The 15,955-nt window shown below is 35.4% G+C and overlaps 1 protein-coding gene across 2 annotated transcripts in view; it reads right to left on the reverse strand.

Annotated features, from left to right (window-relative positions):
- Positions 1-15,955, reverse strand: part of si:ch211-266k8.4 (carabin) — a 347,171-nt gene that overhangs the window by 127,709 nt on the left and 203,507 nt on the right. For both annotated transcript variants that reach the window (XM_051922773.1, XM_028793921.2), the window contains exon 11: positions 5,221-5,331. In XM_051922773.1, the coding sequence (XP_051778733.1) occupies positions 5,221-5,331 (111 nt within the window). The remainder of the gene's footprint in view (positions 1-5,220; positions 5,332-15,955) is intronic.

Consider the following 15,955-nt stretch of genomic DNA (forward strand, 5'->3'; position numbering starts at 1 on the left):
TTAAAAAAATGCTTTAGTTGCATCACATTTTTATGCAATCATTTTGTTCACCCCACTGAATTAAAGCTGAAAGTCTGAAGTCTATTTATGGGCCTAAGTGAATCTTAGTTGTCTTTAAATATTTATATTCAAGGAGTATATAAGCATATAAATCAAATGCCTAATGCTAATTAAAGCAAATAATAAAAACTCTAAAAATTAATTTAGAATTTTAGCCTGATCATCTTAGCTAATGTTGTGGACTGATAAGTCTACATACAACTAATCTGTATTTTTTACTTATTCCTCCTCACTTTCTTAATAAATTGCATACAGTAGTTTATTTTATGCCCCAAAAAAGAAAAAGCAGATAATCATATTCTCAAAGACATTCATTTTCATAATGATTAAGTACAGGTTAGCCTTTACTGCCCATCTGAATGTACCACAAAACCACTCAACCCATTCTCTCTGTTATTTGTCTCACCTTTGCCTTCTGCTAAGTAAACTTCAGTTCTAAATAACCTTCTGACAACAAGGCCTCTGCTACAGTGTAGCTTTACACCCCTGCTGGGATCACCAACACTGAAAACTGATGCTGCCCCACTTTTATTCCTGGGACACCACTGCTAGGACTCCTTCTAGTGACTCCTGATTTCACTATGCCCCTGAATCATCATCAGCCCTTATGTGTTCCCTGTAGTCTAAAACCAGGGATTGTGTGCAAACATCCTAGTGCTTATGTAGGAAATTAAAGGCCTCCATCTAGCCTTCCTAACCTCACACTTGAACAGATAACATGAACCCAGCTTTCCCAATATTGTTGCCCATACCATCTTGTCTGCTAGGGTATCAGCATAATTGCAGGGCTTCCCACCATCTAGTGGCTTCAGAGTTACAATACACTCTTATGTGAAATATCTCTCCTACTGTGTGTCAGGTTTTTGTATACTCTGAAGATTTATGACAATTTTCCAGAAGATATGTGCCTGTGTGCCAGGTTGGGAATAAGGTGCCATGAATAGTAAGGGCAACAATAATGGAGACAACAGGAGATGGGCCATGTATGGTCAGTATTCTGTTAATTAAAGTAAATGGCTGACATAGAGCAGCATGCACTACAGCCATTAAGGATGCCTTGGCAAACAGTAAACACGGGCGATGGCAAAGGAAAAAAGGGCTGAAGCATGTAATGCCTATCCATTATGCTGTGAGGCATGTAACCCATCAAATATCAAGGATACCTAGTCTTCTGACCCAAAATATAATTATGAAAGAGAAGGAAAGGACTGGGGAAACTTATAAGCATTGAATGGAACAAGGTTTAAAACAAGGCAAGGAACACCAAGGGTCTCTGGCCCTATAAATAAATCAGGAATCCCTGACAGTGCTCCTGACCATGAAAGTAACTCTGGGGTGGCGTTTAAAGGCTGGTCTGTGCTAGTGGCACACTATGCTTGGAGTTGACAGGTGAACTGGGAAAGAGCTTAATTTTGAAGTAAAACCGTGCCTGTTGAGCAAACGAGAGGGAGAGAGAGAGAGAGAGAGAGAGAGAGAGAGAGAGAGAGCGTGCAGGAGAGTGTTTTAGAAGTGACTGAGTGGATAATTTTGTGGTGTCTGTGGTAGAGAATTTCAAATAGTGTCCTCATGGGCCACCTGCTGAGTAGACAGGACCCTGCTGTTTAGTTAGGCCAAATGAGGCAACTAGGGTTTTCCCTCCTCATTTCTTTTTTTAATTTTCCAATTATTTATCTTTCTTCTCTAGTTATATTTTTATAATACACAGCTTACTTTTGGCACTTTTATTCCAGGAATGAATGGTACACAGAGGTGACAAGGCCACAACTATTAGGAAGCCTACAAAAACTGTCTTTAAAAAGTTTTAAAATAAAAGGTACATAACTGATATAAACACTATATAATGTAGTATCACTTTGGTGTGTAGATGATTTACCTTATAGAGCTACTTCTCTTTTTCAGTTTTACTATTAAGTAATAATACCTAATTAAGATCAGGGAAAAAAAAAAAAAAAACAGCAGTTCACAGGCACAGCCTAATGAAGACTACAATAACCATGAGTAATAGCTCAGCTAGATTATATAAAAAAAAATAATAATAATACATTTTTAATGTTATTATACTCACTGTTACAGAAACTTGAATGTTGATTTGCAGTGCACAGAATACATCATGATATCATTCACTCTCTTCATTTTTACTTTCTTTCACGATAACATTTTCCTTCTATTGTAACTGAGGCAGAGTCATTGAGGCACCATGTTTTCTTATATATTAGTTTACCCTAATATTGTGTTTACTTCATTATCCAAAGTAGTGGTATCTAGAATGCTTTTTGTTTGATGTGTTTTAATCACTGATTTAAGTAAAAGCAGAGGAATTTTTTATATTTTATACCAAGCTGTTAGCAACATATAAACATCCTCTGCACTAAAAAATTTCTGGTAAACTTAGTGATGCACAGCATTTTTGAATATGTTTAATTTTTCTCTGATAGTATGAAACATATATATTATAGTTAATTTGAATCTGTTAATTCCATAATGCCTATTTAAAAACCACTCATCCATGATTTAAAAAAGTAACATATTAAATGTAAAATACTATTTGCTTTAAATATGAATGCTTAACAAGAATTGTATATGACAAATACAGCAATAAACACATTATACCTATACCCTAGTAATGTCAAACAAAATAATCCTTTGTTTCATTTACTTAGCTAGCATGTATCAAGAAAAAAAAATGATTTTGCCTTAAGCTTTATTTCAAAATTTAAAAAAAAAAAAAATCAAAGGTTACCAAAAATGTTCATGACATCACTGCAATTATTCACGCTGAATTGCAACAAAACACATAATAAAAATGAAATGACATGTTGCTAGTTTGCACTGTCCGGAATCTGTCAAAATTCAAAAGATGCACATGCAGTTTCTTCCATTACGCTGAGCTCAAGCCACTGCTGTTCTAGCAGTGCTATAAAAAAATTAAAAAAGAGAGAGAGAGAAACTGATGTATCTGGTTGTATTCATAGGAGATAATTGCTAATATATCAATTTCAATTTTATCAAGGCCAAATGTCAGACTACTGAACCCTTCCAATGTCATCCATAAGCTGTCAGCTTTGACACATTTTCAGTTTGATCAATTTACACGTTTAATCTGGACATTCAACAGACTTCAACTGGCCTTAGGCAGTAGAGACAGAATAAAGAAAGCATTCAATTTCCTCACCATGAACTTTCAGAAGACATCTGACAAAGAACCACACCAGTGTTGCGGACTATATTTAAAAAGAATATTAAAAGATTATCATAATATTCTTAAACCCACTAAATCCATTACAGTTTCAAAGAGGTTTAGAGCTTAACCCTGTAGCATTGACCATTATTTAGGAAAAAGCTATGGATAGTGTGCCAGCCCATCATAATGTTAGTGTTTCATTGAAGAATAAAGTATTTTTGTTAAAATTATTTTGAGTATATTTCTCTGTGTAGTTTCAATTTTTGATATTATTTGCTTTATTCTATGCATTACAAAGCAGACCTAACCAGAAGTGACTAGGCAACTTGTGCAGAAACATGACATTTAGGATATGTGTTAAAAATACATTTTTATTGTACTTTATTCAAATTAAAGACAAATAAAATCTTAAATTATGCTAATACAGCATTTTACCTTGCAATGAGAAAGAAACTGGATCATATCTGGGGAAAATCCAGCATTTGCATAGTGTATATATTTTTAAAAATCTGAAAGTGTAGGTGAAGCAGGTGAAAAAAAAAGTAATATTAATTTAATTCATGTTATCATTGTTTTAAGACACTATGTTAGAGTATGCATAAAATGCAGGGGTGATCGATGTCCTACAGCAGGCCTTGGTTTCAAGAGATTGGACACCTTGAGTTTAGGTGGGCTGTACATCAACCAACCACAGTGTGCCACATAAATAAAAAAAAAAAATTAAATTTCACAATAGACCTGTGGGAAAGCAGTCCACGAGAGAATAGTAAAGTTTGTGACTGTATCAGCATTTAATACACATCCTTTCTAATAAAGGATTTCTTTTGAAAGCATTCAAGTATCTGAAGCTCTGATTGGGAAGTTATAGCACAGGACTACTGGGTTACCTGTTGGCCAAAATTATCCATCCATCCATTTTCCAACCCGCTGAATCCGAACACAGGGTCACGGGGGTCTGCTGGAGCCAATCCCAACCAACACAGGGCACAAGGCAGGGAACCAATCCTGGGCAGGGTGCCAACCCACCGCAGGACGCCAAAATTATTGCCAATGAAATTTAGAATGTTTACTTCTGAACCCTTTCCTACATATTTCTTTTATTATATTATTATTCTTATATTTCTTAGAAAATGTCTGAAAATAAAATACGACAAATATAAATAAATCACTTACTGTATGAGCCTGAGGACATCTTCCTTATCTCTTGCAACAGCATGTTAAAACAAGTAATTTTCTTACTCAAAATTAAAAGAATTACAGAAATTCATGACATGGAAAATATGCTAAGAGTAGGATTAAAATTGCTAATATAATTTATTTTAAAAAGGCATATGCACAGTTAGTTAATGTTGACCAGATTTATTTTATACGTTACAGTGATTTGGAATAGAATGTCATGAACAAACATTCTATTGGAAAAGCCATTTGTGATTATTTATAAAAATGCAAAGTATGAATAGTATGTACTGTATGCATTGAACTGAAAAAATTGTATATTTTTATAAAATGTTACTCAATTTTTCAATAATAGTAGGAAAAAAATAGATCTTGTAACTTGACTTATTTCATAAGCTAAATGATTCAAACTAAATAATATATACAAATGACTTTTCTCTACCAGTCAACTATAGATAAAACTGTTAATGCTTCTAAAATGACACTGCTACACAAGAATATAGGGCAGGGATGATGAAATTGCTTTTTGTTTTATGTATTCTTCAGAAACCCTAATAGAAAATTTCCTTTCACTCTGCTGTGTATAACTGACGGTTCGGAACAGTCATTTTAAGATCACAACTGATAGTGAATTATTGCTTTTGTCTGTAAATGCAGTAACGTTCAGTTCTACCTTACATAGACTTCAATGTCAGGTTGAGGCTGAAAATTATAATTTACAACAACATTACAGGTCCAAATTTTAAAGCAGTAAAGATTTTACATTTCAGCACTTAGTAACTTGAACTTGATACATTGCTTACCTCTGTTAGTAGACTGTTTAGACTCTTTTTGCTGGGAAACGGGCAAAAACGTTTGTTTTTTTTCTTTAAAGAACTGGGACAATTTGTGAGGTGTTTTCTTTCTCTTCCGTTCTGCAAATGTGAACATTAAAAAAATAGCACATCATTGTTAGGCCTAATGTTCTTTATGTTCATAAATAACACACATTATGATTTTATACATAAAATAGTTAAAGAAACACATTACAAAATGCAAAAGACAAAAGGACAAAGTAAAACTATATTAAAAAACAATATGATAAGAAGAGTAGCATTCCATTACATTCTTGTGCTTTTTTAGTTAAAAAGAGCTGTTGTGTTCTGCAAGTTTCGTTCTAACCAAATTCTAATATTTAAGTAGGATTTGTACAAATAGTATGTGCCAGCACAAGAGCAATGTAAGTCAATAAAATTTCAGGATGTAATGTTTCCTTTTTTTTTCCCCACAAAAAATGTTGGGCCTTTAAGCACTGCCCAACCCAAGAAAATGTTATTTCATAGTCACAGAGGATTTTTCTCTAATTTCCAACTATTCACAGAACAAGCAAGATTATCACTGTTATGAAATAACATTATAATAAAATCACTGTAACAAACTCTAATAAAAGCAAAAAAATACTGTTCTAAAAGAAGGATTGAGGAACAAGTGAGAAGTTGAAATGACAGCAAATATCAAAACAGACATTATATATTAAAAGTTACAAATAAAAAAAGGCCAACAAATGGGACACGTCAAAAGAGGAAACAAAGTAAAAGTAGAGGAAAACTGATAATTTGCCGAAAGAATTTTTACAGTTAAGAGATCAGTTTAGTATGTTATGTGGTATGGTAGTACCACTATACACAGTACTAGCACTGCAAATGATAAGCTGTCAAAGTGGTCCAACAGAACAGGTGGTTCTTATGTCTGCATTTGAACAGTAAGGGAGAAACAAATCTCACAAGTGGATTTAAAAAGAGTGGTTTGGAAATTTGAATCAACAAACCTGAATGAGCATTTTGTAAGTCAAATGTCATGCTATTTTGAAACTACCCAAAAGATTCACATTTTGCACATAATAATGTTTTGGAGCAGGATTGTTTTTATAAATCACTAATTAATTCAGACTATAAACAAATCAACTTGTTGCCAATATGCTTAATGAATTATAATTTGCAATTTACGTAAATTCTTGAAGAAAAAAATCCCAATTGAAAGAAAGAAGGGTGTAAGGGTCAACAAAAATATAATTAAAACTCAAATATTCAATTGTATCAAATCAAAGCAAGTGTGGGTATATAGGCCAACATAAAAAAAAACAATCTGCAACACTTTTCAAATGTCCCAAACGTAATTTGAGAAACTGACTGCACTCTTTGCCATAAAGGCAGCTATTGAGAATGAAGCTGCTTTTAATAATTTTAAGTAGTTACATTTCATCAACACACAAGTCATCTGTGATGCCAAGACAAGACTGACAAACATCATGGCTTAGTGGCCTGGGTCAACCCATAATTCAGTTGTTCTTAGACAAAGTAATGTTGGCAGCTGACTTGCTAATGATGCTCTACATGAATGGTGGCTTGCAGGTTAGGTAACTGGCTGAACTCTCACTGTTTCATATGCCCTATACCATAGTATTAATTTGTAACAGAACTTATATCATTATATGTGCCAGGTGTTAGTACAGTAGCTACTTGCTCAGACACTGGCTCCTTATGACTTCTCCAATCAAAGTGCAAAGGAGCAGCACACCATGGAGCTCCTCAAATACAGATCATGGTGTCCGGATGCTTCAGATGGGAGATTGCCAGCCAACAAAGGGCTGCAGCATCACGATTGTAGCACAGCATAATAATCTTCCACCTTGACTCGAGTGATACGAATCCAAACAACCCCATTCCCTTCCCACTTATTGACAACTACATATTGCACAAGCATAATTATTTCACTCAAAGGCATAAAAGTTTTACCTAATTCCTCTACAGCCGTTTCATCTGCCATATCTATATGCTCTGGCATACTGCTGCATAATAAGACATCTATAATTACAGATGCCAGACATAGTTCAAAATCAGAGAGTATAGATGTGCTAACGCCCCCCCCCCCCCCCCGCCCCCCCCAACCTTCCTGTTGCACTTGCACTCTAGCAGATAAGCAAATCATTTCTAAGCATCTGTTCCATTTATTTATTTATTTTTAATAAAAGGTATGGTGCAGCTGGTAGAGCTCATCACATTCACATTAGCAATTACATTTTGTCATTCAACATACAGTATTTATGGTTGTTGCTGCCACCAGACAAAGGTTATTTATGTGCCTCTACTTTAGGTACAAGAACATCTTGCAGTCTTCAAAGTTTTGATGTTTGTTTTGGTTTTTTTTTTTGGTTTATTTTTGTTTTTGCCTCTCTCTCTTCTCATCACAGGTAAATCTGTTATAAGTAGGAGATAAATACTGTATGTATGAGACTAATTATGTTTTTTTTGGGGTGGTGATTGGCTGTGTTCAAGATGCGTTCACAGATGCATGATTACAAGATGACCGTGATTTATAAAGGGTAAATTGCATACAAATGTGCATATACTAAGCTTTATAAATTGAATTTTTGTTTGGCTTACACATTTTCCTGTTTTATGATGTATGCATATTTGTACTCTAGAATTCAGGCAAAGTTTTATAAATTAGATCCCAGGTCTAGGAACACCACATGGATTGGTTTATTCTTCTGTCAGTGTTGATCTGTAAGGTGAGCTGTGTGGATGGTGTTAGTTGTTTTGCAACCCTTTACAAAGTTGCATTGGTTTGAAAATACATTGTTAATATTATGGAGGTTGGCACTGATAAATTGTTCAAAGATCTTGATGGTTGGGCATAGAAAGCAGGCTGCATTCTATAGCATTTTTACTGTAGTTGTAATAATTAGTATAGTTTACTTTACCCATTTTCAACTCATACTGACTCCGTGCAAAGTGTTGCAGTGGTAGAAAAAATGCCTAAATTATTCTACGTTCAACTGCAAGGTGGTGTTTAATTTCCTTTTTTTAACGAATGAGTCCATAAAATCATGATTTGCCTCCTAACTCATGCTCCTCCTGGCTCCTAATTGAAAGTTCTCTTTGGTCATTTGCTAGGTAAAGTTTACCTTGATAATTTCAGTTTGTGAAGGTTTCAAAAGTCTAAGCACATTTTTCCTTAACCTCTCTTTCTTTTATTATTTATGCTATATTTAGAATTAATGTCACATGAAAGGATCTATTATGAACTTAACATCAGCTTGTATTTCAAGACATTTCTACTTACTTTCTTCAGAATATTTTGAAAAGTTTCATTCCCCAAGAAGCAGATAGAACTGGGAACGTGACTTTTAGATTAATCTGTCTAGGAACATTGTTATAGTACTTCTAGGATAATATTCTTTTGCAGAATATGCTTTTTTCAGACCAAAGGATTTCTCATGTTCCTACCTCACCGACATGTGAAACCGATTTATGCCATATTGCTAAGGTTCAATCATAGATAAACAACTGTATTTGTCAGCATTACCAGAAATGCTATCTGAAATGCATTTTTACAAGTTTTGTGGACTGAAGTACTTAAATATGGCATGCGTGTCTATTGGTTATAGTAAAAGGATTATTCATATTTTTAAATGTCATGATATCCAGACCATAACATCATAATTTTTATCTAAATGGTAAACTGCACAGATGTGTAATAGCTGCTTCAGAGCTTTGTTTTCAAACTCAAAGCTAGTAATTTAGATCTACGAAAAAGAAATTCAGTGAGCAACATTTCAATGTAACATCAATGTAGAATTTAGAAAATAATAGGAGCCTCTAAATTAGTGGTTATTTTTTGTTCTTACTTGCATTAACATGTAAATTTTGTACTAAATACAGTAAATAATGCCACCATTCATTAACACAGTAGGAGTAATTATAAGACCTCATACACTAGTTTAATTTTCAGCTGTTCTGCTTTGACTTCCTAATTAGTTAAAATTTTCGTATCTGTCAGTCAAATATATTCTGGTATTTCTAATACAAAAATGGTTCCCTTAGATCATACAATTTCATAATACTATAATCCAACTTACTTAAGTCAGAAATATACAATTATCTGATGTTTGTTTAAAAATACAGCTTCTAAATGTAAGCAGACCATTGAAACATTATACAAAACATTTTTAAAAATCTACACTGGAATATAGTTCTAGTTCACCCATTTTTGTTTGCGTTGCATATAATGTGCAAAGCATCAATTCCAAAATCTCATGTCTGTCAGTCTATCTGAAAAAAAAAGAACCCCCTCCTCCAATTGGTCCACTTTTGTGACACACTTATTCTTTAAAGAATTCTGTTGACAGAGTTCAATTTTCATTGTGATATCTCAAACAAATCGCACTGTATGAAATTTTAAAATTTCAATATTTCCCATTTTAGAGTATTGGTGAATTTGCAAACTTGCCCTTCTTAAAATGGAGAAATATTCTATGAGACTTGTCCTGGGAACTAGTTTACTGCTTCAATTTTACCTTGAGAGTGGTTGCTTGAATTTGTATATTTTGTATGTTTTACTCTTTTACTTGTCTGACAGAATCTTGGATGCCCAATGCAAGTGAGTCAAATACCAGGAAGAGCACGCTCACATACAGCTCATACAAAAGCATCCTTCTCTGGCTAATTTAGGTAAGTTAAACGAGTATTAAAAAAGTCACTTCTCTGGCAATAAATGAAAGGGGAAACCAATTATGTAAGCATATGTATGACCGAGGTGATTGAACAATATCATCTAAAGATTATTATTGTGAACATCCAATATCATCAACTTGCAGCTAAAATGTGTTTCAACCAATAAATAACATGGGAAAGGCACAGCTGCCCTAAGTGATATAAACTTAGGTTCAGTTCAAAAATGGACAGTGGCATTTTGTTGAGAGATTTCAGTTTTTGATTCAATATCTCAAACAGATATGTACAGTGATCTGCAGTGGCTTAAGACCCTGATCTCTGGTGCCCAACCTCTGATCCTTCAGTCCCAGATAAAAACAGTCACTGCAAGCCCCAGACCTTTTTGCTCATTAAGTACTGTACCCTTTGTATTCACAGTTTACAAAAAATGAGCTCCTTTCCAAGTTGTTACTTATGTATGTAATTTTACCGAATGACTGTGTTTTAAATAATATTACTTGCTAGATGGACAACTTATTTCAGTTCCTTTTCACCTTTCATAGGATATTATTGATACTGATTTTATTCCATTTTATAATACCACCTCTCCAGTATTCATCACCTTATTATGGTGGAAAGATTTATGTGACCCTGGGAGTTATGTTGTCGAGAGTAGAAGCTCCTGGTTGTGCCTCCCAAGGCAAATTGGTCCCTGTGAGGGGTCAGACAAAGAGTGATTTACCAAAGAAACAAAACCACAAATTTAAAAAGAGTATCTTGCCCGATATGGATTTACTGGGGCCTGAACAGTTGCAGCTTGAAGGCCACAGATACTTCTTGAGGTGGTAACCTAAGGACCTAATGTTGGACATCAGATGTGAGAGATGCAATCAGGCTAAAAAAAAAAAAAAAAAAAAGTACCAGCAGGCCAAAAAGACTGCAGCCTTGGCAGTCAGGGAAGCAAAAACCAGGGTGTGGAAGGAGTTTGGAGAGACCATGGAAAGTGACCGTCAATCAATCTCAAACCATCAGGCAACTCAGAAAGGGAAGGCAGGACTTCAACCAGACTGTTCTCAGTAAGGGTGGAGAACTGCTGACCCGAGCTGAGGATGTTGATTGGTGGTGAAAGGAACACTTTGAGGAGCTCCTGAACCCAATGGACACAGCCTCTATGGGGGAGGCAGAGCCACAAACCGACGGGTTAGGATCAATGTCCATTTCCCAATGGTAGGTCACTAAGGTACTTAAGAAACTCCACAGTTCCAAGGCACTGGCGGTGGATGAGCTCTGCCCAGAAATGCTGAAGGCTGTGGACATCGTTGGGATGTCATGGTTGACATGCTTTTTCAATTTTGTGTTGTCATCAGGAGTATGCTCCAACGTTCAGGGTATCACTCTCATAAGCCTCTCTAGAAAAGCTTATTCCAGGGTACTAGAAAGGAGATTCTGCCCAGTCGAGGAACCTCAGATCTAGGAATAGCAATGTAGATTCCATCCAGGTTTTTTTTACCCTCATGAGGATTCTGGATGGGGCATGGGTGTATGCCCAGTCAGTCTACATGTGTTCCGTAGGGGTTTCTGTGGGGGGTGCTGGGAGAGAATGGGGTTCCAGGGCCCCTGTATAATCACAGTAAGAGCTGTATCCGCATACGCAGAAAAACACCAGCATCGTTTCCAATGGGTGTGGGACTCTGACAGGGATGTGCCCCTCCCCCTTCCTGTTTGTGATTTTCATGGACAGGATATCAAGACACAGCTGGGGAGGGGAGGGCTCCAGTTCTGTGGCCTTAGAATTGTGTGACTGCATTTTGCAGACAACGTGGTCCTTTTGGCTTCATCAGGCTATGAACTGTAGCATGCATCGGGACGGTTTCTGACAGAGTGTGAAGCGGCAGGGATGGGGATTAGCACGTCCAAATCTTAGGCCATGGTCCTCAGTAGGAAAAAAGTGGTCTGTGCGAGATGGGTTACTGCCTCAAGTGGAGGAGTTTAAGTACCTCAGAGTCTTGTTCATGAGTGAGGGGAAAACGGATAGTAAGACTGACAGACGGATAGGTGCAGTGAGCACAGTTATGCGGTTGTTATACCGATTCTTAGTGGCAAAGTTCTCAATTTACCAGTAAATCTATGTCCCTACTCTCACCTGTGGTCAATAAGCTTTGGGAATTGACTGAAGTAATGAGATTGCAGGTACAAGCAGCCAAAATGACCTTTTTCAAAGAGTGCCTGGGCTTTCCCTTAGAGACAGGGTGAGAAGTGCAGACATCCGGGAGAGGCTTGGGGTGGGGCCACTGACCTTCTGCATCGAGAGGATCCAATTTAGATGGTCTGAGCATTTGATACGGATGCCTTCCTGAAGCCTCCCTGTTGAAGTTTTATGGGCATGATTAGCTGGGAGGAGATGCACAGAAAGACCCAGGGCTCTCTGGGGGTCTTATATCTCCCAGATGGCCTTTGATCATCTGGAAGATCCCACAGTATGAGTTGGCAAGTGCGGCTGGGGAAAGAGATGTAAGGGCCTCACTGCTAAGACTGTTGCCCCGCAACCCAGTTTCGATTAAGAGGTGGAAAATGAATGAACGAATGAATGAATTAATATTATATCAGTATTGGTCATTTTCTATTAATAGATATTTTTCAAATGCTAATTATTGGAAACTGCTCAATTGGGTATACTTGAAAAATGAACAACAATTAGTCACAGACCTCAAACCACTAACACACATCAGTCAATGACATTTTCACATTATTTGAATTGGAGTCTGTGGTGTATGAAATCTATTTAGCCACTCAAGCCTATTTGTGCTCCATTTTTAACTCTATTGTAAAGTGCTGTTAAAATATAGTGCTTTTTAATGTAGTCTACTAACACATGCATTGTTACTATTTGAATATGACTCTTTGTTACAAAACTATTTCATAAGCAGAAATGTTATAACTAAAAAAAAATATGTGAAATGCTCCAGCTTTCATATCAGTTTCCTTAGTCAGCAAACGCACCCGAATGTTATGCCATATATACATTGTCTAACTTGTTATATTTTTCACACACAGATACTGACATACACAAATACATCTAAGTAACAAAATCAATTCAGAAAATGTTGGTGGCTATGTAAGTGGCCACATGGAGTGTCTGTAACTTATTTTAAAAGAAGACTATTGTTTCTTGCGGATACCCTTTCCCAGATGGTGGAAGCTACCCGGGCTATTATTTCTATAGAAGATCTGATTACTATCACATTTATAACTTATTAATTCCTCTGGGTTTCTCTGTTTCTAATGCTGCTCTTTTGCCCACGAATGCAATTTTTGTTATATAACAACTAACTTACCTGAGCACTCTGTAACCTCAAAAAAACTTTTTGACGGTTGAGACATAGTTCATTTAAAGATGTTTAAAATCAACAGCATGTGGTGTATGCTACCAGGAGGAATGGAATTATGTCATGCCAGTTCAGACATGGAAACGTATCTTTAACTAGAAATGGACCAGGCAGGGACAATACTAAAATAATCAAGTAACTAAAACATCAGAGTCCAATATGTTAAGAAACAATATTTGACATGCTACCATTCTGTAAAACATGCACCATTCTCCATGATATTCTGAGAAATACTGGATTACTTAACAAACATTTCAGATTGTATTGTTCTTAGAGTTCTGTTACTCAGATGATGTGTATATTTTGTAACACATCCAAATACATTACACTGTTTGGCACAGTATGAGGCTGATTTACATACTGAGCATCTGCCATGTTTATTGTCATTACAACAGTTATGCATTAAACATAGTACAGACTATTAACATATATGGTTAGAAACATGCCTTGCAATATTAATCTGTAGATAAATTTGTTCTCTTTATTAAGATCAAACATATGTTCAGGTTTTCTGAAAGACACTTATGCATTGATCAACTTTTATAGAGGACTTCGTAAGTTTTAGTGTAATTTTGCTGTGATTTAGTCACAAACAAAAAAACGAAACAGCAAAACTAACAGTTCACAGCTGCAAACTATTCCACAAACTTACATTATTTTTTTCAGGATTATGACACAGTAAGTAGAAATACCTTTTTTATCTTTTAAAAAGACCAAAATAAATCCAGTAAAATATGACAACACACTATATCAATTTCTTCTTTAAAATTTTTAAATTCATATTGGAACAATCATGTAAAAGAGACATTTTTTGATTTATAGCTAAGGTGTTGTAGAGAAACACATTTATGAAAAAATGCCACCTCAATGTAAGACTTTTAATTAAAAAAAAAAAGGAGCAAAAGTTCATGACACAGGCATTGAAAGCCAAAAAAAAGGAAAACGCATACCCAAACAAAAGTATTTTTTTAGTGGTTTCTTGGCAGTGTAAGCAGAACAGATAGCAGAACTAAAGCCTGTATCTGACATATTTAATCATCAGTTTTTGTACTCCCTTCAATTGGATAATCTATTAAAGACTGTTGGCATCCATCCCATGAAGACATTTGCTTTGTTAGGTTGGGCAGATATGTAACAAATGGTATTTAATACAAAACAAATATATATTATAATGGGGGGAAAAAAAGAAGACTGAAAAACTTTTAGTGGATGCATCACTTTCTACAATTAACACACTAAATATAGCTAATTCTGTTAAAATAGAAAACAGATTACCAGTTTATAATATAAAGTAATTTTACAAATGAAAACACTGTGCAAAAAAAAAACAAAAAAACAGAATAATTCATAACAATGTTAGAAAATAGTCTGACAAGAAAGAGTGAAAATATATAAAACCAGTTACCTACACCATTTAAAATTAACAAATCCAAGTCATTTAACTTTTGGTACTCAGTTTATATTGAAAGTTGTGATATTTATATCAAGGTATTAAATAACAGATCCTCAGGGCTTTTCAGGCTAGTTAGTAAATCACCTAAAAACATGATAAACAGGAGAGAACAACATTAAAAAAATACAAACTGAAAGAGGAGGAGGACTTTGTTTTGTGGTGCAGGGAGAACCACCTGCAGCTCAACATCAGCAAGACAAAAGAGTTTGTTGTGGACTTCTGGCACAACAAAGAGCCACTGAGACAAGTCATCATTCAGAGGGAGGAGCTGGAAGTGGTGGAGAACTTCAAGTACCTGGGGGTTTACATAAACAACAAACTAAACTCGTCTGACAACACAATAGTGAGTACAAGAAAGGCCAAAGGAGACGGTTCATCCTGAGGAGACTTAGGACTTTAGGTATATGCAGCAAGCTGTTGGAAATGTTTTACCAGTCTGTAGTAGCCAATGTACTACTTTACGATGTGGTCTCCTGGGGAAGCAGCTGGAGTTTAAATGACACAAAACGCCTGAACAAACTTGTCAGGAAGGCCGGCTGCACCACAGGGCTAACACTGGATATAATGGGAAAGAGAAAGGTGGGAAAATTAGATGCCATCATGAAAACTTGTCTCCATTCGCTACAGGAGGTGTTCTCTTACAGCACTGTTAGCCACAGACTCTTTCCTCCACAGTGTACTAAGAAGTGCCTCTGGGGGTTGTTTCTGCTGCCTGCCATTAGGCTATTCAGAGCTTCCCCTAAGGTTCCAGACTAAATAAATATACTCTTTTAAGTTCACTTGTATACATTTTGCTATTCCTGTACTATATGTTATTTATTTATCTTTTGTTTTATTTTATTATTTATCCTTTAAGTCTGTATCTTTGTGTCTCTGCTGCAATATGCATCCAAATTTCCCCTTGGGATTAATAAGGTTTATCTAAATTAATTTAAATTAAAGCTGCAGCCACATAAATTAAAATGTAATGCACTCTCTGAATACAACCTCAGTTAAAATGTATTTTCCTTCAGAAAAAGCAGATATAACAATGGGCTACACCATGTTAGAATGACATTTTTATATAGTCATTTTGTGCTTTAAAATTACAATAAGCGTGTATGCTAATGTTAAATAAATAAAATGTAAGCAGAAACATGCTAAATTAAAAGTTTTAGAAATTTTTCAATGAATATGGAAATAAAGATTAAAAGCACAAAAATAAAGCCAATCCATTTGTGTAAAA

Source organism: Erpetoichthys calabaricus, chromosome 2, assembly GCF_900747795.2.
Source record: "Erpetoichthys calabaricus chromosome 2, fErpCal1.3, whole genome shotgun sequence".
Taxonomy (NCBI): Eukaryota; Metazoa; Chordata; class Cladistia; order Polypteriformes; family Polypteridae; genus Erpetoichthys; species Erpetoichthys calabaricus.